The sequence below is a fragment of the Benincasa hispida genome, chromosome 12 (assembly GCF_027475165.1).
Source record: "Benincasa hispida cultivar pf3 chromosome 12, pf3_genome.v1.1, whole genome shotgun sequence".
In the NCBI taxonomy this organism is placed as follows: Eukaryota; Viridiplantae; Streptophyta; class Magnoliopsida; order Cucurbitales; family Cucurbitaceae; genus Benincasa; species Benincasa hispida.
This window is the reverse complement of record NC_143489.1, coordinates 84,917,038-84,942,410: the sequence shown is the minus strand read 5'-3', so window position 1 is coordinate 84,942,410 and position 25,373 is coordinate 84,917,038. Positions and strand designations below refer to the sequence as shown.

At 39.7% G+C, this 25,373-nt stretch overlaps 1 protein-coding gene across 1 annotated transcript; it reads right to left on the bottom strand.

Annotated features, from left to right (window-relative positions):
* Positions 1-24,344: 24,344 nt before the first annotated feature.
* Positions 24,345-24,872, bottom strand: LOC120067673 (uncharacterized). Its single transcript, XM_039019210.1, has one exon. The coding sequence runs from the start codon at positions 24,870-24,872 to the stop codon at positions 24,345-24,347; it is 528 nt and encodes a 175-aa protein (XP_038875138.1).
* Between the last annotated feature and the right edge of the window lie 501 nt (positions 24,873-25,373).

The following is a 25,373-nucleotide window of genomic DNA, read 5'->3' as shown; positions in this document are numbered from 1 at the left end:
TAAAAAGGATCAAATTAATAGTACATAGCCTAAATGGTCTATAAGTATATGGATGAAATTGGGTATCTCATCTTGGTAACACTATTGGATGCGACCCATTTTGCATAGGTAATACAAATGATGTGATCCACAAATAATTCATGTAGTGAAATGTGACTGGAGGCATCCTATGCAATGAGTTTGCATATAGACTAGACCACGAAATAGTTACTTTTCTTTATAACGACCGTTTATTGTTAAAACTGACTATTTCATATTTAAAGTAACTAGGATAACTCGATCTTAATCTTGAGCTAGCTATGAACTTCTGTTTATTCGAGATTATCCTTTGACCTGCATGGGTGAGAGTAGTCTAACATAGCTCTACAAGAAGGAATTCACTTCTACCCATTTTTAGGGTTAGTAGATAGGTTGTTCTTTTAAGTGCTGATTCCAAGTCTTGAACAATTGGGGCCCCGCCTTCTCATGATAGAGAAGAACATGATTCATAAGTAATATTATGAATCAAATTGTTCATTAGAGGGTTAGTGGGAACTTAAGAAACGAGATGTATTTATAGGGGTAAAATGATAATTTTGACTCAACTATAATTACAAATGATCTGTGACTTACTAATTATGGTTTATATGGACAGAAATATATCTACAGTGAGGAAAGTACAACTATCGAGCTATAATGGTGTGTCTTGATAGTTAACGAATAGTAATTAATTCGATTAAAGAGTTTTAACGAATTAATTACAGATCATTGGAGCTCATGATATGTAGGTCCATTAGGTCCCTCTACTAGCTTATTAAATTGGAATAACAAATTGAGTATTGATGTATGAAATTAGGGTTATGAATTTGAAATGTTCGAATTCAATTTTAGGGTTTTCAATTGATTGTATGTGATACAATTATAAACCTTTAATTTAATTGAAATTAAACAAAATTAGAAAATCAATTAATATTTAAATTATGATTTAAATATAAAATTAATTTATTGGTGATATTGACATTTTATTAATTTAATATTTAGATATTAAATTAATATTATTTAATTAAATAAGTTTAATTTAAAAAATAATTAAAAATTAGTTTTATTTAATTAATTTTATAAAACTATTTTTTTTTTTAAAAAAAAATCCACTAACCATTATGTTGGATAATCAGCAAATTCCATTTTGTTTTGCAATGATCTTCAAGCTAGAGCTGTTCTTCATGCAACCCTATACATTTGCATGAATTCTTCCTATATATAGAAGCTCCATGCATGAAGATCAATAATGATGCTGAGATATACTTTCTGAATTGATAGCCCCAAAAACCCTACTCTTGTTCTTCATCAAATCAACTTGTTTAAGTGTTTTCACCACACGTTCCAGCTAAGCATAGTAGAAAAGATCTCGGTGGTAGTCCTCTCATTGTTTTAAGCTCTTTCTTGGTGGATCTCAGACGAATTTGTGAAGGATATCTTTAAAGGTTGTGTTTCAAACCCTCTTTTGAATATCATATGAATAGCATGCTTAAAACTCAAATTAAATATAGTTTAAGTGCTTATTGATTCTGTAGTATTTCGTTGCTTGATATATCATTCCTTCAATATTATCCAACACTTAGCCAATCCACCCCCCCCCCCCCCTCGAATCTCCTACGCACCCATCACTCCTTCCTCATGCTTACAACCTAAATTTTCTCCCTTGAGGTGCATAGTTCAACACATTATCTTCCAACACAACCACTTCTTTCCTTAGGTTTCCACTTGATCCCAAACACCTCACCATAACACTTCTTATTCATCCAAAATCCTCTTGGTATGTGCCCATCATGTCTATTTCTATCCTAGCATGCGTCCAAGTCATCTTTCCTTCCCAAAATATGTTCCACTTGAAATATCTTACCCTAAGTTAAGCCTCTCCCCTTCATATCCTTGGTACTTAGTCAATTTTCTTAAGTACTTTTCTTCTTTGCAAGGCATAGTTTTAGATACTTAGGCATCATTTCCTTCCAAGGCTTGAATTTTGAGTTTCACTTTCTACCTAAAGAATTATGTGAAGGTTCGGGTGTTACATCATGGTTAAATCAAGTGGACAAAAATATATCTATAGTGAGGAGAGTGCAGCTACTGAACTTTAGTGGAGTGTTCCGATAGTTAACGAATGTTGGTTAATTCGATTAAAAGAGTTTACCCAATTAATCTTGGATTGTTGAACCTCATGATTTGTAGATTTGTTGTGCTTATGCGGTTATCGTTAGCTATAATAGATTGAAGATGCGATATCAATATTATACGTCTAGTTGTAGTAATCATGCACTAATCACAAGTTTTCTCGCCAACAAGCCAAGTATAACAAGATTATGAGTTTCTCAGGATAACCTAAGATCAAACATGGGGATTTGTACTAAGAGAGTGATAGGTGAATGTGTGTATGCAGTGAAGCAAATATTGTTAGAATAACGTCAAGTTCATGCGATTAACTAATATACATGATCTAAATATCTAAACTAACAGAGACATCCTTAAGATAGATTCTGAGAGTACTTAAGAGAAACAACAGTTTTAACGTGAAGAAAATATATAAGAAAGGCAGGGTTTGGGGGAGATCAACACCGTATCACTAAGTTTATAGTAAGAGTTTGTCCTGGCTCACACTTTCGATTATCGCACACCTCTCGATGACTGATAACGGGCAGAAATGCACGTTATCATAGTGTTGAATCCTTAAACAATGTCGGATTGCGTTGATGAAATATGTTAAATTGCGTCCATTAAGCATAAATTCTATAATATTGCGGTCGCATGCGTCCAATGCATTAGAGCAGTTGATCTTTATATTTTTGTGCAGAATAATGCATTAACACAATGCAAAGAATGCGATCGTGCTCCCAACTTCACCGCAAGACTTTGCGTTGATCGTGCTCGCAAACATTCACCCAAGAAGAATCACCGCAACATGGTGGGCGCATTCGGACGAAAGGACAATTAAAATTGATGGGACGGAAAGCTGACGGCAGTCAGATCCAAATTAAGTTGACAACCGATAACGGTCACAAAGTACATCCAGCTTTATCGGTGACAATTATCTGGTACATCAGTCAGGAATTAAAGTTGTCCCATCTGTACAACCAGGAGAGAGAAGCCGCCTTTCACCTTTGATGCCCTATAAATACCAAGTGCATTCTTCAGAGAAGGGGTTAAGTAATCGATTATTTCATCATTTTACAAGTTCACGTCTTTGTCCATAGTCTTCTTTTATTTTAACACGGACGCGAGGAAGAAGGTGTGCCGATAGATCGTTCCGGCAAACTGGGGAAAGCACCGGAAGCTCCAAGACAGAGAGAGGGCCGACGCCCGCAGAAGCGGGAATATTTGTAGATCAGAATAGAGATTCAGTATAAAAAGTCTCGGTCAGCAAGGAATTGCTACCAGGCTTTCTACCTTTAATTTCCATTATCATTTTGTACTCAATTCAGTTATAAGAATGGAATGTCTTCCTCTATATCTGTTCACTCTCAGTAATTCACGCATGAGTAACTAAAACAGTTGAATGGGTTGAAAAGCATTTAGCTAGCACAACTAGGGAATCTTCATTCTTTATGATTATCTTGTTTATGTATGCTTCATTCGTCTATTAGAGATACTCGGGAGGGTAGTCTAAGGACATGATCTAGACTTGGGAAGGTCAGGTCAGAATCTAGGTTTGGAAGAACCAAATTAGAACACATAAACGAGAGATCAGCGCTTAGGAATGAGCACTATTTACTATCAACGCATCGCATACATCTTAGCAATAAGATATGATTGTATGCGGTCACCTTGCTTTCATGCATTTGGTATCAACGCATAGGACAAGAGTAGAGATTTAGGGATAAGCTCTATGGACATTTTACATTCAACACATGTGTCCTAGACTTAGGAGCATTGCATTTACATTGGGAAATGACTTGTTGTGCATGGTTGTAACATGATCACAAAGTTGGACGCATTCCCGAGTAACGCTAGCTAAAGATCTTCTCAACCCGTTCATTGCATACTCATTGCATCTATCAACGCAACTCTCTTTCTCAAATCCACCGCCTTTATTTACTCTTTTTTTTTTTATCAACGCAACAATAGTGTACCCAAACTTTATTTATTTACTTAGTTACCACAAAGTTTTCATAAACATTATCAACGCAACTATTTTCACAAGTCCCTATGTTCGACCCTGGACTTACTAGGAAACTCAGAGGAATTTATACTTGAATTCCACTGGGGAAACTTGAGTGCACAACGCAATCCATCAACGCATATCATCCATATTTCCACTTCATAAAATTCAAGCATCAGTGAGCAACCACACTTATCATATTTCTATGATACATGAATGAGATTGCTATGAATGCAAGGTTATTTATATCTCTAGAAATACTTCTTTCTTTACTTAATGAGATCCATAACTACTTTCCTTCTCAGGTAGACAGTCATAGCTACTTGACTCAATGAGTTCTCATAGGCAAGCATTTTAATACTCATACATTAAGCAAACAGGATGACGTTCACCTATTCTACTTAGATCATGGTGTTAATCTTCTCCCTTACCCCGTTAGAATTAGTTACTCATGACAACATATAAAGTGAAAGTGAAGATAGAGAAGATGATGCTAGTGGACATGATGATATTAAAATAGAAATACAGTTGTTGAATACAAAGATGAGTTAAAGAGATAAGGTGAAGGGTTGTTGTTAGCAATCTCTTGCTTCCCACATATGAATGTCAAGGCTGCTGGTGATATAATGGTTGGGTGAATGGAGAAGACCCTCTTAGACTCTTGCGCCAGCGAGTCTCTCATGAAGAATCAGGGTGAAACATGGAGGTAGAATTTTCTTTCGTGAAAATCTCAGTCTCTAGGTCTAAAAGTATCTCCTTTACTTCATGGCAAGGCACTATTTATAGAGTTGTGCACTGACTATTGGTGAGATTCCCACTATCGTAAGTCGCTATCGTCTGACACGATAGGTGAGAATATCGACATTGCTATCATGGTCAATATTCTGAATACCTTTTAGAAGATCCACTGGTACCGACTTAAAGATCCCGAGGCATTCGACCAATTATTTGTTCGTCGGGTAGAGGTTCTGCACATGTGACGAAGTCCTGCAATCAGTCTGCAAAATAGACACTTTGCCACAACATAACTCATGATATGTGGTTAGTGGGTTTTTTTGAGATACTTCAACGCAAGTTTAATATATAACATGAATTCTTAACAAAATTGACGCATATTCTTCTTATCTATCCTCATTATTCTAAGTAAAAGACTATAATAACTTGTATTTCTACAAGTTATCACACCCCCACATTTAGAATAATGCTTGTCCTCAAACATATCTTATACTAAAGAAATTCAAACTTGCACTACACCTTAAAGTTGCGTTGACGAGCTTCTTAGAATGTGTTTAATCTTACTACATTCCTTTTTCAAGTCACCTATTTCTTTTGGTTCTAGTCACTTCTGTAAGGAAATCTTTTCTTAGCCTTGAATCCGACAAACTTTTGCTCAAATTCTTTTTCTCATTTCAAATACTTTCGTATCCTTTTTTCATTTTGCATTGCATTAGTTTGAAAAGGAAAATAGTCCGTGTTTTACTTATTCAAATTATAGGCAAGGCGTTGAACTTGGTTACACCCTTCGTTTTAGCTTGCCCCCAAATGTGTCATGCAAACATCCAACTATGATTGCATTCCTGGTTCAACTCAACTCTTATCTAGACTAAGCTTTAACTTATGTCAGGCAGTGGAGTTGTTTATTTTTATTTGATGTTATTTACATTGCATTAATTCTGGTAACCTACTTTCGTTTTGGCTTACCTGTACAGGTGTCATGTGAAATATCCAACGACGGGTAAGTTCCTTTCACAACTTAAACTCTTATCATGTTGGGGTTTTCCTTCTGCTGATAATGGAGTTTATAGTTTTTTTTCCTTTCCTTCTTTCTTTTTTTCTTTTTTTTTTTTTTTTCTTTTTTTATGAACGTGAGAGTTTATCAAAATGCAGTGTTAAATTTGAACGCATCTGCTCAGACCTCTCCCACTCAAAAATTTTTAAGAGTGGCAATGTCCTCATTACACTATAAGAAAAATGAAGACAAACTTATTCAAAAATTTTGAAAAAGAAGGTTGAGCAGAGGCTTGCGCACATAAAAGGGTAAGACTATCAAACATTGAAGAAGCTATTAAGATGGAAAGAAGAATGCAAGTTGTAGGGGATTGATGACATGATTTTTTATGTTTCTTTTTTTAATCACATGCACTATGATATATGATGCGATGATATGCGATACTACTTCTAGACGTATGCGTTATTAACGAAATGCTTGTAGTATACTATGCGTTGTCACAAGTTTCCTTGCGTTGAAACCAAGTATAATTCCACCGCAAGTTTCTCAGAGTGATCTGAGGTCGAACACAAGGATTATTTTAGGTTAATTATGTTACGTTCGTGATATATGCGACCGGGGGTTTTTCAATTTAATAAAAGTGAGGTTTGTACATGCGATAAAGTAAAACATGCGTTAATATAAAATTGCGATAAAATAAAGTTGTGCAGTAAAATAAAGTGCAATAAAAGTAACCCTAAGCTATGATGATACAAGATATAGGTTACATATTACATGATACCGACTTTGAGACTAACTGTGAAGACTATACAAAGAATCGTGTTATGTGGTGGCAAGGCTTTATGTACAAAGCAAAAAGAGAAAAGATAATTAATAAAAACATTGCAAGTTCCTTAATTGCGTTAAAGATACAACTACGGTTCTGCTTTCCCTTGGCGTACACCTCTCGATGATCGGCCGTGTTTCCCACATCTCTGTAGTGAAACAGGGATGAACGTAATGAATGCAAGGTTGCTTTCATCTCTGGAAGTACTTCTTGCTTTAGTTAACGCATTCTTCTAACCTTCTCTCGATAGATTAGAATGACATCTTCACTTCTGCTCTCACAGGTGAAGATGCTGTCTAGCATGCTTTAGCTAAACATATTTATTTCTTTAGCACAAATTAAGTTACTTGTTTAATTCATATTAATCACCAAGAGATTAAGAAAACATCGTGGAGAAAGCGATTAATGGAGGAACGAAAATAGACAGAAATATGGAGATGAAAATGATTATGACATTTAGTTATAGAATTAAGCGTCTGATACATGATGTGAATGATTTAGACTAAGAAGATGAGATATAATTTATGATACAGATAGAAATAAATACAAAAGAGTGCCAACGTCTTGACACAGATCTGGATGGAGAAATCGCTTGCCAGTGTATGGAGTGAATGGAAGGATGAGCGTCCCTTTTAGGCTTGCTCAACCGGTAGAGTTGATCTAGGTACAGAGCTTCACAGTAGGGATTTGGAATGATTTGCCCTGAGACTCACCTCTCGGCCTTGCCTCTTTTCTCCCCAAATCTTCTCCGATCAGCACTCAGACCAGCCTCTCTCTCAATATACAAATATCAAAATAGCCTCGTATCAAGTATATCTTTCAGTGAATTCTCTGAAGGTATTTATAGATGAATACTCTGACTCTCTGCCATGTGGTCCTCACTTTATTGTTATGGGAATTCCGAGAATGGTAGAATAAATATTCCTTCTGTTATGCAATCAATCCGTTGAAAATGCACAACGGTTAGTTGTACACATGTCAAAATCCTCTGCAATTGCATCGCTCATTTGCATCTTCGATTGTTTGTCTGTATGTGGTGTTGTTTTTGATTACCACATGCAGTTGAAGTTGCGTTGATCGCAAAGCTCTTGATCAATTGTCGCATGCACCGTCATTGCGTTGATCGTCTATTCATTCCTGAATGATGGGCGTAATGTGACGTAGATTCGTTAATCTTTTTCTCTTGAGCCATGAACGCATACGGTGACTTGATTTCCTGCAAAACAGACTTGAAATATTCTTTTCTACCATCGCAATGGTGTCAGTGGGTGTGTTGACGACAATTTATAATTCTTGCATTTCTTAACCCATTTCCATATAATTAATGCAACTTTCCTCTCTTTTAACTGCAATATCTAAATAAAGCAGTATAAATAACTTGTATTTCTACAAGTTATCACACCCCCAAATTTAGATATATGCTTGTGCTCAAGAATATCTTCTACTAAGGCAATAATTCTCAATTCCTATCCTAAATTTTGGTCGATTGGTTGTTTTGAATGCTCCGTGTAGGCACATTACTTGACAATGCAATTTCCTTCTATCCTTGTTAATTCATATCAAAGCCCTACTTTATTCTTCTATACTACAAATTTCTGCTAAAAAATGATTTTCTAGTTTTAAAAAGAATGTTTACCTCTTTTTTGTCAAAACAACTTGATGTGTCCGCATGCGGTGGTCAAATTTTTGTGTCATTTATTTAGAGACTGTTGGTCATGGTTACACTCTTCGTTTTGGCGTGTCTCACGGGTGTCATGCGAACATCCAACTTCGGTTATGTGCCAATTTCAACTTTAACTCATGAATTTCAGAGGAGTTGTCTCTTGCATTCTTTTATTTTCTTTTTCTTATGCATTTTTCTCTTTTCATATTGCGTTGTTATTGGGAACCCACCTTCGTTTTGGCTTGCTCCCATGGGTGTCATGCGAACATCCAACTACGAGCAGGTTCCTTTCACAACTAACTCTTATTAGGTTGGGAATGTTTTGGGTTTTCCCTTGCGCTAACATTGGAGTTGATATGAAAATGTTTTTTTTTAATGAAAAATGAATGCATTTTTCTTAATGACTGCATACTCTTGATCTCATCAGCTTAGACCTTATCCACCCCCAAATTTAGAGATGCGTAAGGTTCTCATTGCGTTGTTTGGATAGAATAGACAAACACTTAGACAAAATTTCAAAAAGAAGGTTTGAGCAGAATTTTGAAGGGTAAAAGGTAAAGCATTGCTAAGCTACGAATTAACTAAGTGTTAGTTAGAAATTACAAAGTGTGGGAAATGTTCTAAGTGAATGCATATTATTCATCATGGCAGCGCAATGATTAACGCAAAAAGAAAGATTAAGAATATCGAATAGTTTAAAAAGGATGACAAAGAAGAGGCACAGGCACAAAGAGAGAATTGTTACTTAGTTGTATTGAAAATTAACCAAGTATACAAATAATTACAAATAACGCAATACAAAAATTTTGGCCTATACAAAGAATAAAAATATTTAATTAAACAATGAATGAAATAAAGATAAAAGAATGGCCGCATAAAAAAATAAATGTAAAGATTATTGTTGAGGAGCAGGAGGGTCTGGAGGAGGGTTCTGATGCGGTACGGGTGGAGTCTCTTCGAAAATCAGACGCTGCCTGAGATGCGGAGGCACCATGGGACCATGAAGATATGCTGTTAAAAAATAAAGTACTTATGGTTGCACTCCGCAAGTTGTCTTTGGTGGCGATGGATCGTAAAATGTTGCACTGAATATTAATCAACGCCTCCCTTGTCGTGGCAGCACTGCGTTGTATATCGTTGACTTGCTCCATTACCACATCAAATCTCTGGTTGAAGAAGGCTTGTTGCTGGAAAAAGAGTTCCTGCTATTGGAAGAAGAGTTGCTGATGTTGGGCAAAAAGAGTCCACATTTCTGCGAACTCAGCAGCTAAGGAGGCGATAGTGGGTTGTGCCTGTAATGTCTCACCAGCAACGTTTTGGGGTTGGGCAGAGGTGCCTTCACCCAAAACATGTGGGTCATCAACATGCGGTGGTGGAAGGGGAAGTTGTGGTGATGATGCTGAAGGTGGGGATGAGGCTACTGGATATGCAGTTGGAGAATCAAGAGGATGGAGAAGATTGGTCAAGTGCTCAGGAAAGGAAGAAGAAGAAGGTTGTGCGGGAGGGCTTGGATGGGGAATTATTAAGGGTAAAGAATCCAAGGGTTCTGGTTCTTGCGTTGTTTCTTCTTGGATTTTCTCCTTTCCCTTATCATCTATGCGTCATCTTTTTGGCTTGGGCTGTTACGGCATATTCAAATCAATGCTAGGCCTCTTCAAAGGGATTTCAGGGCAGTGTGGGGAATCTTTGAGGAGAAACCTCAAAATCTTGACGTTTATTAGGCCGTGAACTTTTGTTATTGGCTCTTCATCAATGCCCACACCTAGTGATAGGCATAAACTTGAAATCGTCCATGGGAAGAAGTACTGCCCTCTTATGTGCCCCACAAAACCTCGAATTTATCTTGCGATCAATCGACCTACATCAATTGGAATGCCGCGCGCAATGCAATATGCGGCCATAACTCGATCCCTTGAAATTGTCTTGTCATGGAAAGTTGGGATCAGCCACTGTTTGACCAAATAAACTCAAAGCCGTGCCTCCGGAAGCAGAGTCTTAGATGCCAGGGTCTTGATGCCTTCTAAAGAAACCGACCACTTAGTGCCCGGTTGCATTAATACTCGCAGCGCATCTTCTATCTGCTTGTCAGTGGGATCATCAATGATTTTGTTGCCTGGTGCATCCGGGTTATCCTTCATCTGGTATAGTTCATTGATGTCTCTTGTGCTAAAAGACACTATTTGCCCTTTTATGGTCACCATATCCTTGGTAGAAGTCCATTACTACCTCTAGAACAACAATGGCTGGGCACTGGCAAAATGTGTCCCAACCATGTTCCATAATCACGCTCGTGATCAGATCTGGTAGTGGCGTTGGCGCAAGGAAAAAACCCATTTCCATCAACAAGTCATCATTCTCCTTTCTTAATGGACGCACCTTTGCCAATGCAGGCTTGCTGCTCTCTGCGACTGCTTTGCCCTTTCTCTTGGTCAACACAAGGCGGGATTGTTGCTTTTGTTTTCTTTCCCGTTCCTTGCGTTGTTCCTCCTTCTCTCGTTCGGCAAGTTCCTTGCCCTTCTTCTTACTTAAGCGCTGCCTGTTGGCTTTGCGCTTCATGTCCTTCTCTTCTCTCATTCTCCATTATTCTTCTGCCTTCTTTTTCTTTTCTTCTTCTTCCTCTTTTCTCTCTTCTTTTTCAAACTCTTCCACAAACTGCTCAGAGGCCAACAAAAGGCGTTGTTCCTCGTTGAGCCGCCTTATTTCTTCGAGTCTCGAGATCTCGTTATTGCGGCGCACCTCCTCATTATGTAATCTTTTTCTTCTATCACCTTCTGCGGTGATGAGTTTTGCCCGCTCCATTTTCTTCTGTCTCTCTTCCTCTTCCTTTCTCCTCATTTCCTTTTCTTCTAATGTGTTGATCAAAATTGAAGGGTCAACAGTAGACCCTTGCGGCACATTCTCCTTGTGACGTCGCATCAGGGGGTATCTTCTCCTTCTTCGCCTTTGTCGGCCGCAACCAATTGCGTTGTTTCAGGTTGCGCCAGCTCCCTAAGTTGCGCTGGTTCCCCTCTGCACTCCCTCATGGGGGTGGATTCCCCATCCATCTCTGCGCTTATAGCTCTCTTCTTCTTTTCTTCTTCCTTCTTCAGGCGCCTTTCCTCATGCCTGCGCTCTTTCCTTTCTTCCTTCTCTTTCCTCTTCCTTAACTTTGCCTCCTCATCTTCTTCATCCTCCTTCTTTTCTTTATTCTTTTTCTTTGCGATGATAGGATGGCTCACCTTCTCCACCTTCTTTTCCTTGCTCTTCTTTTTTTCTTTTTCTCCTCTTCCACCTCTAGTTGCTTCTCTACTACAACTTTCTCCAACACGACTCTGATGGGTTCTTCATAGGATTCTACTTGCGTAGTTTCCTCAGGATCCCTTATGGTCAGAGTGCTTCTCCTTGTCTCCTCTTCCACCACTTTCTCTACCACTGCCACTTCCTCCGTCATCACCACCGTCACTTCCTCTATAAGCAGTGGTTAGTTTACAACCCCAGCCTCGGGTAGTCCTCCTCCTTCCTTCAGGTTACTCAGAATATTTTCGAATACCTCATTGTCATCTCGTCTCTTCTTTTCACTTTCAGTGGAGACTACTGGATTTGGGAGTGGGGTGCTTTCAGTACTTTGCCCCCTCTTCTTTTTTTCTTTTTCTCCTCTTCCACCTCTAGTTGCTTCTCTACTGCAACTTTCTCCAACGCGACTCTGATGGGTTCTTCATAGGATTCTACTTGCATAGTTTCCTCAGGATCCCTTATGGCCAGAGTGCTTCTCCTTGTCTCCTCTTCCACCACTTTCTCTACCACTGCCACTTCCTCCTTCATCACCACCGTCACCTCCTCTATAAGCAGTGGTTGGTTTACAACCCCAGCCTCGGGTAGTCCTCCTCCTTCCTCCAGGTTACTCAGAATATTTTTGAATACCTCATTGTCATCTCGTCTCTTCTTTTCACTTTCAGTGGAGACTACTGGAGTTGGGAGTGGGGTGCTTTCAGTACTTTGCCCCCTCTTCTTTTTTTCTTTTTCTCCTCTTCCACCTCTAGTTGCTTCTCTGTTGCAACTTTCTCTAACGCGATTCTGATGGGTTCTTCATAGGATTCTACTTGCGTAGTTTCCTCAGGATCCCTTATGGCCAGAGTGCTTCTCCTTGTCTCCTCTTCCACCACTTCCTCTACCACTGCCACTTCCTCCGTCATCACCACCGTCACCTCCTCCATAAGCAGTGGTTGGTTTACAACCCCAGCCTCGGGCAGTCCTCCTCCTTCCTCCAGGTTACTCAGAATATTTTCGAATACCTCATTGTCATCTCGTCTCTTCTTTTCGCTTTCAGTGGAGACTACTGGAGTTGGGAGTGGGGTGCTTTCAGTACTTTGCCCCCTCTTGAACTGAAGTGGTTTGACGGCTAATGGGTTTCACCGGGGTCTTCCGACGATTTTAGAAACAGTGTGAGGCTGAGCAGCAAGACGGCGACTAGCAATAAGGAATGCTACCTCTCGCATGGAGAGTTGGTCTATTGAAGGTGTTGAGGGTGAAGTGGAAGGTTGGGAAGTTTGGTCGGCCATGGATGCTGAGGTGAAAGAAAGCTGGAAAATGTTAGAGTTTTAGGGAAGAAGAAAGCTCAGTATGCAGGGGCGCTAGGGTTTCAGATTGCAAATGAGGCAAAGTGTGCTCATAGACGGGTGAAATGCCCATTTCTAGGTTGGGCCTTAGTAGGCCCAACGCTATTTTTGCGGTGGCAGGCCTCGAGACACTCAAAAGGCCCACCGTTTGACTCCCCTTATTTATGAGGTTTCAGAGTAAATGTCCTTTCGTCTGCAAACTCATCATTTCTTTGGAATACAGAAAAATTGGACTTCTCAATTTTGCAAAAAGAATTATCTTTAATTTTTTATTCGAATGGACGCAAGGAAAAGATTAACGCAATGTGTTCACCAACGCAAATGCATCTTTGTAGAGGATAGACAACAATGCATGCATCCCCGCAGCACACCCCTTAACTAAACACATTTTTGGAGGATTGGGCACATGGTATTGCTACCAGCGCAATGCTACCTCAACATAGTGCATTTTGCTAAGGACGGGCAAAGGACACACACGCTCGCAACACACCCCTCAGCTCAACGCCTTTGAGTTGGATGAACGCAAAGCGTATCTTGTTGGTTCAAGATGCGTCCATTATCGCCATGCATATTGGATGTTGAATGTTTTATTATTATTTCTTTTATTATATTTTTTCCATCAACGCAAGTGGCTATGACTTGCGGTAATCAATTTTCTTCTCATTACTCAATCATTCACCAATTAAAGAATAACGCATTAATGACGAAAAAATAAAAGGAATTAAAATAGTACATAAATAAATGCAAGGACAGTAAATGAAAAATACATTCATAAATTCATGAAACAAATTAAATGAAGCAGTAAAGACAAAGTTCAGAAATTCATAAAGACAAGAATTAAAGAAAGTATTTAAACATAGATGTGAGATATGAACCGGAAGATGATTTTCTTTGAATGAGTGCAATCCACACCTCTGCAGGCGGTCCAGCTTGCCTGCCTAATGTCCTAGGGACATTGCTCTTTTCCATGAGATCCTGGGGCTTCAGAGTTGCTGGGCAACGTACCAGGTGTTTTGTTTCTAAGCTCCGATGCCGGCTGGCCCACTTGACTCTCTAAGTTTCGAATTGAAGAAACCTGCGCCTGCATCACTACGTCATTTTTGTCCATATACTATTTGAGCAAGGCCTCCAATGAGCTTCCAGAGGTGTTTGAAGATGAGGGTTGTTGATTATGCGATTTCCTTGGTTGCCCCTGATTCGAGTTATGGTGAAAATGAGGAAGGTTCCCTCGACTACCACTTTGATGGTTGCTTGGCCCTCCTTGGTTAGGATTCCCTACCCAACCGAAGTTAGGATGGTTCCTCCAACCTGGATTGTATGTGTTGCTGAAGGGGTTGTTTTGGATGGCGCATACTTGCTGCATGTTCGATGGGCACATTTCTGCTACATGAGCCCCTCCACAATTAACGCAACTTATTGCGGCCACTTGAGTCGGCGCAATGGGTTGCGCTAATTATTGGGGGATGGCTCCTTGATTAATTGCCATCAATTGGAGTATGGAGGTCACCACGGCCATCTGTGCAGCCAGAGCCGTCATTGTGGCGGACAATGGCAGTGTCATTCTTTCATCTTTCAGAGCCGATGCCTTCATAACCATCATCAATCTAGTCATCTATGTTCTGCGATATGCGGTCAAGGATGACCTTGGCCTTGGTATACGTCTTGTCCATAAAACCTCCTACCGCGGAGGCGTCAGCAATAGCCTACGTCGATCTATTCAGGCCATTGTAAAATATCTCCATCAAAATGCAATCGGGTATCCCAATATGCAGGCAGTTCTTCACCAATCTTCGAAATCGCATCCAGGCGGTGCTCAGGGTCTCATTGTCCAATTGCTCAAAGTTCAACACGTTCTTTTGTCGCCTTGCGTTGACGACCTGTGGGAAGAACTTTTTCATAAGTCGCTCAACCAGCTGATCCCATGATGTAATCTCGTTCGACTCTAGTGAGTGAGCCCACCTCTTGGCTTCATCCCGCAAGGTGTAAGGGAATAAATACAGTCTAATACCTTCAGGGGTAACGACAGGTAATGAGAAGTTGTCGCACATTTCGACAAAACTTGTCAGGTGGGCATGCGGGTCTTCACCTTGCAGACCCCTAAATTTCCCTACGTTCTGGATCATTTGGAGCATGAACGGTTTTATTTTGAACCTTGCGCTCTCCTCTACTGTAGGCCTCGAAATCCCAGGCGAAAAATCATATAGGTTGGGCGCCGCATAGTTCCTCATGGGAATGTTACGATCAGCGACAAGGAAGACTGGGTCCTGTGCTAGCTGTACTGCCCCTTGATTTCCTGCGGGAGCCACATTGTCGTTTTTATCTACCATATTAGCTGCTTTCTTTCGCCTTGCTCGATTCTGGCATGCCCGTGCGCGAAAGGTACGCTCGACCTTTGGGTCAGCTATGAATTCTGGTTCGGTACCAATACTCATAAACTGTCAAATTGCTCTCAGTGTTAAACAGACAACACAAAGAGATCTATCCTGCAAAATACCAAAAACATTCTCAAACAATAACCATTAACAAATCCCCAGCAACGACACCATAAACTTGATGACATGATTTTTTATGTTTCTTTTTTTAAGCACACGCACTACGATATATGATGCGATGATATGCGATACTATTTCTAGATGTATGCGTTATTAACGAAATGCTTGTAGTATACTATGCGTTGTCACAAGTTTCCTTGCGTTGAAACCAAGTATAATTCCACCGCAAGTTTCTCAAAGTGATCTGAGGTCGAACACAAGGATTATTTTAGGTTAATTATGTTACGTTCGTGATATATGCGACCGGGGGTTTTTCAATTTAATAAAAGTGAGGTTTGTACATGCGATAAAGTAAAACATGCGTTAATATAAAATTGCGATAAAATAAAGTTGTGCAGTAAAATAAAGTGCAATAAAAGTAACCCTAAGCTATGATGATACAAGATATAGGTTACATAATACATGATACCGACTTTGAGACTAACTGTGAAGACTATACAAAGAATCGTGTTATGTGGTGGCAAGGCTTTATGTACGAAGCAAAAAGAGAAAAGATAATTAATAAAAACATTGCAAGTTCCTTAATTGCGTTAAATATACAACTACGGTTCTGCTTTCCCTTGGCGTACACCTCTCGATGATCGGCCGTGTTTCCCACATCTCTGTAGTGAAACAGGGATGAACGTAATGAATGCAAGGTTGCTTCCATCTCTGGAAGTACTTCTTGCTTTAGTTAACGCATTCTTCTAACCTTCTCTCGATAGATTAGAATGACATCTTCACTTCTGCTCTCACAGGTGAAGATGCTGTCTAGCATGCTTTAGCTAAACATATTTATTTCTTTAACACAAATTAAGTTACTTGTTTAATTCATATTAATCACCAAGAGATTAAGAAAACATCGTGGAGAAAGCGATTAATGGAGGAACGGAAATAGACAGAAATATGGAGATGAAAATGATCATGACATTTAATTATAGAATCAAGCGTCTGATACATGATGTGAATGATTTAGACTAAGAAGATGAGATATGATTGATGATAGAGATAGAAACAAATACAGAAGGGTGCCAACGTCTTGACACAGATCTGGATGGAGAAATCGCTTGCCGGCATATGGAGTGAATGGAAGGATAAGTGTACCTCTCAGGCTTGCTCAATCAGTAGAGTTGATCTAGGTACAGAGCTTCACAATGGGGATTTGGAATGATTCGCCCTGAGACTCACCTCTTGGCCTTGCCTCTTTTCTCCCCGGATCTTCTCCGATCAGCACTTAGACCAACCTCTCTCTCAATATACAAATATCAAAATAGCCTCGTATCAAGTATATCTTTCAGTGAATTTTCTGAAGGTATTTATAGATGAATGCTCTGACTCTCTGTCGTGTGGTCCCTACTTTATTGTTATGGAAATTTCGAGAATGGTGGAATAAATATTCCTTCTGTTATGCAATCAATCCGTCGAAAATGCACAACGATTAGTTGTACACGTGTCAAAATCCTCCGTGATTGCATCGCTCATTTGCATCTTTGATCGTTTGTCCACATGTGGTGTTGTTTTTGATCGATTGTCACATGCGCCGTCATTGTGTTGATAGTCTATTCATTCCTGAATGATGGGTGCAATGCGACGTAAATGCGTTAATCTTTTTCTCTTGAGCCATGAACACATACGGTACTTGATTTCCTACAAAACAGACTTGAAATATTCTTTTCTGCCATCGCAATGGTGTCAGTGGGTGTATTGATGACAATTTATAATTCTTGCATTTTTTAGCCCATTTCCATACAATTGACGCAACTTTCCTCTCTTTTAACCGCAATATCTAAATAAAGTCGTATAAATAACTTGTATTTCTACAAGTTATAAGGGATGAGCTAAGGAAATGCATAAGGATCATCACGGTTGCTAATTTTCCAATGCACAAGAGGATATAACATCAAAATGAATTTTACAAGGATAAGTTATAAAAGATAATGAGACAAAGATAGACAGAGCTAGAACGATGAACACAAAAATTATAAGGATTCATTCAATATTATCATAGCGCTAAAGTACAAGGATTGAAAGGATATATCGCAAGTGAAAATACAAGAGATGGAGAAAACAAATACAACTCCAAATACATCACCCCCAAATTTAGGGCTGCTGCGAAGGATTATCACATTGTGGGGCCGGAAGGGCAGTTCCTTGTGAATCAGGAAATCGCAAAGGTTGGCGAAGATGAGGAGGGACTGTTGGGCCGTGCAGGTAGATTGTCAAGAAGTTGAAGTACTCATGATTCCTTTCTGCCTACATCATTGACTTTGGCGAAGGGTAAGGAGGTTGTGCTGCACATTGACAAGAGATTGGCGTATGTTGTCTGCGTTCTAGTGTAGTTCTGAGAAAGATTGACGGAGAGGCACAAGTTGAGCTTGAAGTTCTTGAGAGATGAAAGTTTTAAGCTCATCAAGGCCGGAGGGAAAAAATGGGTGTGGTTGGGAAGGTTGCGGTAAAACACCCAAAGTCACACTACCTTCGAATTGGGTTCGGTTAGAGGGGCCAGCACCCAAGCCGTGTCGGTCATGGAATTTGGGTGGAGGAGAAGGTGATTTTTCTATGGTGGAGGGTTAAGATACTGATGCGGTGATTGGCTTGGGGATTTATGGGGAGATTGGAGCGGGGACTGATGAATTTGTTCCATCAAAAGGAGAAGGTTGGTCAGGGCCTCGGGTAGAGATGATAAAGTCTCAAGAGGACTTGGAGGGAGGACTTCTAGTGGAGAAGGTGTGGGCATGCGCTCTTCAGGGCCATGGCACTTTGGGCTCTCTCTGGCAACTTTTTTGCATTTGGTGGAAGTTCTTTGACGTTTGGCTCTTGGAGGATGGGGGCATTAAGGTCAATGATGTGGTGCTTGAGTTTAGTGAGTGGCTCTGGGCAATGTGGTGAATCCTTCAGAATAATCCTTTGGATCTTGTTGTTGATAGCCCATGTACACTAATCATAGGCTTTTCGTCAATGCCAAAGTCTGTCGATAGGCAAAGGTTGGTGACAGTGCATGGGAAGAAAAGTTGGCTACAAGGTTTGCCAAAGTCCTTTTGATTTGCTTCGCAATTATACGCCCGATGTCAATGGAGATGCTTTATGAAATGCAGTAGGCAACCATTACATATCCCTTTAAGATAGTCTTGTCATGTGTTATAGGGATGATGCGCTTCTTGACCAAATACACCCATAAACGTTCCTCCGGTAGGATACGGTTTGAAGCCGACATCCTAATGCCCATGATTGACACTTTCCACTGAGAGTCAGGTTGCACCAAGACCCTTAATGTATCCTCCAAATGCTCATCATCTGGCTCCTCAATTAGCTGATTGCTCGGTGCATCAAGGATGTCTTTTAGCTTGAACAGCTCGTTGATGTCGCAAGTGCTAAATGACACCACCCGATCATTTATGATCACTACATCTTCAACCTCGTGTAAGCGGCCTTGATAAAATGCACGCACAACACTTGGGATGACGATGGATGGGCATTGGTAGAATGTCTCCTATCCATGTTCGACTATAATTTTGGTGATGAAGTCTAGCAAGGGGGCTGGCGCAAGGAAGAACCCCATCTCCATCAACAGGTCGTCATTTTCCTTCCTTCCAGACGTGGAATACCTCTTTACAAGAAATCATTTAGTTTCCCCTCATTCTCTTTTCCTTTTTCTTGAGCCATAGCGATTCAAACTCTTTGTCTCTTTATTTTGTCCTCCTCTTTCTGCTTCTCTTGTTGTTTCTTCTTCCATTCTGCCTTTTCCAATCTCTTTAATTCTTTATTGTGCTTAATTTTCTCTTGCCTCTGCACTTCTTTCTTATTTTTTCTTTTCCTTTATTCCTCTTCTTACTCCTTCATTTCTCTCTCAAATGTTTTTTATGCGACTGCAATGCATTTATCTTCTTCTAACTTCTTCTTCATTTCTTCTTCAGCCAATGCATTGACGTGACGAACCTCATCAACGTGTAATTTCCTCGCTAAATTGCCAGATGTGATGATCAAGCGAGCTTGATCCTTTCTTTCCGCATTTTTCCTCCACTCTATTTCTAACTCCTCTTTTTCTTTCTTGATACACTCAATCAATTATGCATTATCTAGGTTCATAGAAGACCCAGTTGCGGTGAACTCAGGTAAAGTCGCTCAAATTTCACCCCTAGTGCCGACAGCCTCTTGCGCTGCTACTTGACTTATGGATCAACAAACTAAGGGCATAGTGGTGGCGTCCTCAACATCCTCTTCATGTTTCCGAAGTTGGGCCTCAGATGCGGCTAACCTCTCTTAAGGGCTTGCGACAAGTTCTTGCATGCTTGGCTCAACATTCTTTATCGCCAATGGTTCTTGCACCCTTACGATGGTGGATTGTCCCTCAATGGCTGGGTTTTCAGCTCTGCACCGGCGTAGTTTCTCTCACTTCAATGTCTTCTTCTCCTTCTTCCTTTGTTTCTTTTCTGCCTTTCTCCTTTCCTTCTTCTCTTACTTTCTTTGAGCCCTTTCTAGCTCTTCACGCTCTCGCTCCTCAGTTTCTTTTTCAGTCTTCCCCCTCTCAGCCCTTCTTTTCTCTTCCACCTCATTCAGTACATCACTTATGAATCCCTCATTGGAGTCCATGGGTGTGTCCTCCTTATGATTCATTATCGCAAGGGCTTCCCTTTGTGACACTACCTTCATTCCATTATGGCTATCACCTTGCTACATAGGCTGGTTGATAACTCCTACTTCAATCAGTCCTCCATCTCGTTCCATGTTGTTGAGAATGCTCCCAAAGAATTCCTTCCTGTCTTTCCTTTGAATCTCATGTGCGGTGGAAAGTTAGGATGCGATCACCTCATGATTGGTGAAAGGCCATGGATTTCGATGAGAGCTTGATAAGAGAAATCGGGAAAATGCTGATCAGAAGAAGCAAAGTAAGAGAATGCTCTATGAGGTTTGAAAGATGCTCGAGCTTGATAAAGGATGAAAGTAGAGAATGTTGAGGTTATTTACAGGCGTGGGTATCGAAGGAATAATGAGTAACGACGGGCTTAGAAGTGCAAAAGCTTGTCTCTCATTAAATGCAGGTAAGACGAAAGGACATTTTGGCTGACGACGTGCTAAATGACCCTCGTGAACATAACCTAAATACCTAAATACCTTTTGCATACCTAAATACCTTTGGCTAACGACGTGCTTAATGACCCTCGTAAACATAACCTAAATACCTTTTGTATTCATGCGTTAAAGCTTGTAGATCTTATAATTATTTGATAGTATAGCATTATCGCATAAATCATGCAGTCGCGTCATTTCATCAATCATCGCATATATTCATTAACGCACACCATCAAAGACACAATTCAAATAAGGTCAAATCAAGAAGTCATGCGGCAAATCCCAAAACAACAAGAATTAAATAACGCAAAAACATGGAGTTAACTATGAAAGTATAAAAAGGATAGAATGGACGTCCCTGGAAAGGTCGAAATTAAGCTGCCATAGGGATGCATCCATGAAAACGATCAGACTGGCCCGCCTAGGTCAATGGTCTCTTTGTCTCGATCCACTGAGCATCCCTAGTAAGGCTTCACGCACTGACCATTGAATTTAAAGATGTTGGTCCCATTTTCATTCATTAATTCCATAACTCCATGCGAGAACACTTCTCTTACAATGAACGGTGTAGACCACCGTGATTTAAGTTTTCCTTGGAAAAAATGAAGATGGGAGTTAAACAGTAAAAACCTTTGGGCAACGGTAAGATCAACAGTAAGATCTTTTTTTACAAATCTTGCTGTTGTGCCATCTCTTAGTCTGCTCCTTGTAAACTTTGCATTTTCATATGTAGTGATCCGCCATTCCACCAATTCATTCAGTTGAAGTTTTCAAGCCTTACTAGCGCTTGCTTAATCCAAGTTCCATTTCTTCAGGGCCCACTACACTTTATGTTCCAATTCCAATGGGAGGTGGCATGCCTTCCCAAACACCAGCGCATAAGGGGACATGCCAATGGGTGTCTTGTACGTAGTACGGTAGGCAGAAAGAGCCTCATCTAGCTTCTGCGCCCAATCCTTTCTAGAGATGCTTACCAACTTCTTTGGTATGGAATTAAATTTCCAGATGGATACCTCCGCTTGAACATTGATTTGCAGATGATAAGCAGTTGTGACTCTATGATTGACATTAAATTTGGTTAGCGAGTTTGAAATGATGCGGTTAATAAAATGCATAGCTACATCACTGATCAGCGCACGAAGCGTTCCAAAATGCAAAAAGATTTTCTTTTTAAGAAATTTTGTCACCATGACCGCATCATTTTTCTGACAAGAAATGGCGTCCACCCATTTGGAGACGTAATTGACTGCCATAAGAATATATTGATGTCCAGTAGAAGAAGGGAAAGGGCCCATGAAGTCAAGGCCCCACACGTGGAATAACTCTACTTTCAGAATGGAAGTCAATGGCATCTCGTCTTTATTAAATATATTTCTCGTACCCTGGCATCAATTACAATTTACTGCATGGGTGCGGGTATCCTCGAACAAAATGGGCCAGAAATAGCCGCACTGGAGAACTTTAGCAGTGGTCCTTTGCCCCCTAAAATGTCCACCATATAGAGACTCATTACATTGCTCCAAGATGCGCTGAACTTCGGCTTCAGGAACGCATCATCTTAAAATGTGATCAAGTCCAAGTCAGTATAAAAATGGGTAATCCCAATAGTAAAACTTAGCCACATGTCAAAGTTTCTTTTTCTGCTATTGTGTGTAACCTTTTGGTGTCTGGGCGCTGACCAAGTAGTTAACAATGTCTGCATACCATGGTTCACTACTGCTCAAAACCATCAAATTTTTTTATCTAGAAAGCGGTCCTCAATCTCCTTTTCTCTTCTCTGGATTTTAATGTTCTTAAGCCTCGATAAGTGATCTGCCACGTTTTTTGTCCCCTTTCGGTCTTGAATTTCTAAATGAAACTCTTGAAGCAATAACACCTACCGGATCAATCTAGGCTTTGTGTCATTCTTTGCTGTAAGGTACTTGATCGCAGAATGATCAGTGTAAACCACAACTCTTGACCCCACCAAATTTTGTCTAAATTTATCAACTACAGATACTATCGCAAGCATTTCTTTTTTTGTAGTTGTGTAGTTCTCTTGGGATTCATTTAGGGTTTTATTGGCATAATTGATAGCTCTAAAAAAGAGCTATTTTTTCTAGCTTAATTCAAACTCGTTGTTGGATTTTATGCGTTTATTTTTCTATTTTGTAGATATCGAGCAATCAAGAGGTAGAATTGGCAATTTGGTGAAGAACGGGGTTAATTTGAAACAATTCAGAGGTGTCTGGACTTCAAATGAGTCAAAAAGACTAAAATGTCCCTACATTAGCGTCACAACTCTCACCTTATACGAAGCCCCTGTTGGGGTTGATGCCCTAAATCTCGTAGATCATCACACGATCATCTTTGAGGTACCCTTGGATCGCAAACTCAAAACGTGCTATCGCATTGTTCCTGCACAGAATAACTCCATTTAGCTGCTTATATGCGATGAGAATTAGCGATCACAACTTTTCTTTTAGTTTGGCGCATTCAATCGTAATATTGCCTATTCACTATCACTTTCTCCCATTGTTTTAATAATTTGAGCTTTAATAACTTGTATTTCTACCAGTTATCACACCCTCAAATTTAAAACAATGCTTGCCCTCAAGCATAAACTAAAGATTTCTCAAAATTTCAATCGTCTTTACCCTGCTTAGGCTTCTCATGATGCCTTATTCATGCCGCTAAACCGTTGTCATTATTAATTTCTATCCTAATCTCTTCCTAAAATATTTCTAACCTTTAGGAACCGCAAGCTTAATCTTAAAAAAAAAAACAAAAAAAAAAAATCTTTACTCATTTCCTAGGACATCGCATGATTTATTTCAAATTTTATCAAATCGGGGTGTTCAAGTGGTTTTGGCCTTCACATGATTTAGATATTAGTTTTGTGATCTTGCACTGACCCGAGTGCCCAACCTTCATTTTGGCTTGCCCCCACGGGTGTCATGTGGACATTCAACTACGAGCAAGGCGTTCTTTTCAGTCAAAACTCACCATCTTTTTATTTGGCTGCGGACTTGTGATCACTTATCTTCTGCATCGATCACGATTCCCACCTTCATTTTGGCTTGCCCCCACGGGTGTCATGCGGACATCCAACTACGAGCAGGATCCGATTTCAACACTATATATTTTTTTTATTATTATTATTTAAATTGAAATAAAATTCTATTAAGGCTGAAAATAACACCACCCCTCTAAATTTAAAATGCAGTAATGTCTTCATTGTTGAAAACAAAATAATTCATGCGATGGATTCAGAAAATTTTGTAAAAATAGATTTGAAGTAAAGCTGGCAGACCAACTAAATTTTAGAAATGCTTTGTGAATCGAATGTCCTGAAATTAATCTGACACTAGTTCATACGATAAGAAAAGAGACATATATTTCATCATTAAAGTCACAATGGGCAAAGGATGAATGCGGCGCCCAAATAAAGCAATTAAAAATTCAGAATTGAGCCAAACGAGAGAGAATGCGATAGTAGAATTCAGCAATATTAAATTGAAACTGAGAAGTACAAAAATTGAAATAAGATGTGGCAAAGAGGGACACAACCCCCAAATTTAATTTTAGCTTGCATCATTTTGATCGCAATAAATGAGTGCAACAGAGTGATGCGATGGGCTAAAAACACACGATCGATTAAGCTTTTTGCAAGATGGTACGAAGAAAAAAGTTGACAATCATAAAAAATAGTAAATATGCAGAAAGAAAAATAGATTCTTGAAAGAAAAATAAAAAGAATATACTTCGTTCCTGATGAATGTATGTCTCTTATCATCGCAGGGACTGAGTGTTTCTTCTTTATTCTGGCTTACCCAAGTCAATGGAGGTTTTCTCGCGTTGGAGATCCCCTCCAAGGTACAGCTTTACCCTTTGAACATTCACTTTAAATGCGTTGGTCCCATCTTCGTTGGTCAATTCCACTGCTCCATGCAGGAATACATCCTTGATTATGAAAGGTCTGGACCAACGCAACTTCAGTTTTCCAGGAAAGAGATGTAGCCTAGAGTTAAACAACAATACCCTTTGACCTGCCTTGATATTTTTCTTGCAAAGACGTTTATCATGCCATCGCTTGGTGCATTCTTTGTAAATTTTGGAATTTTCATACGCTTGTAATTTCCACTTGTCCAGCTCTAGTAGTTGAAGTTTTCTCTCTTCTCCTACAGCCTTAAGATTGAAGTTAAGTTTCTTAACCGCCCACATCACTTTATATTTTAGTACCAACAGTAGATGAAAAGCCTTTCCAAATACCAATGCATATGGTGACATGCCTATGGGTGTCTTATAAACCGTCTGATATGCCCACAAGGCATCATCTAGTTTCATGGTCCAATCCTTTCGCAATGGGTTCACCACCTTCTCTAAGATTGTCTTTTATTTCTCTGTTAGAAACCTCTGCTTGTTTGTTTGTTTGGGATGATACGCGGTGGCGATCTTGTGGTGGACATTATATCTGATCAACAGTTTACTGACAATGCAATTCACAAAGTGGGTCCTTTCGTCACTTATTATGGCATGTGGGGTGCCAAAACGAGTAAAGATGTTTTTCTGTAAGAACTTAGAGACTGTTGCCGCATCGTTTGCAACGCATGAAACAACTTCAATCCATTTGGAAATATAGTCGACAGCCAATAGAATGTATTTATTACCATTTGATGATGGAAATGGTCCCATGAAATTTATTCCCCAGACGTCGAATAGCTTCACCTCCAAATTGATGTTCATTGGCATCGCATTTTTTTCTAAAATGCTCCAGTGCATTGGAAATTATCGCATTTCATGGAGTATTCTCATACATCTTTAAATAGAGTGGGCCAATAATACCCA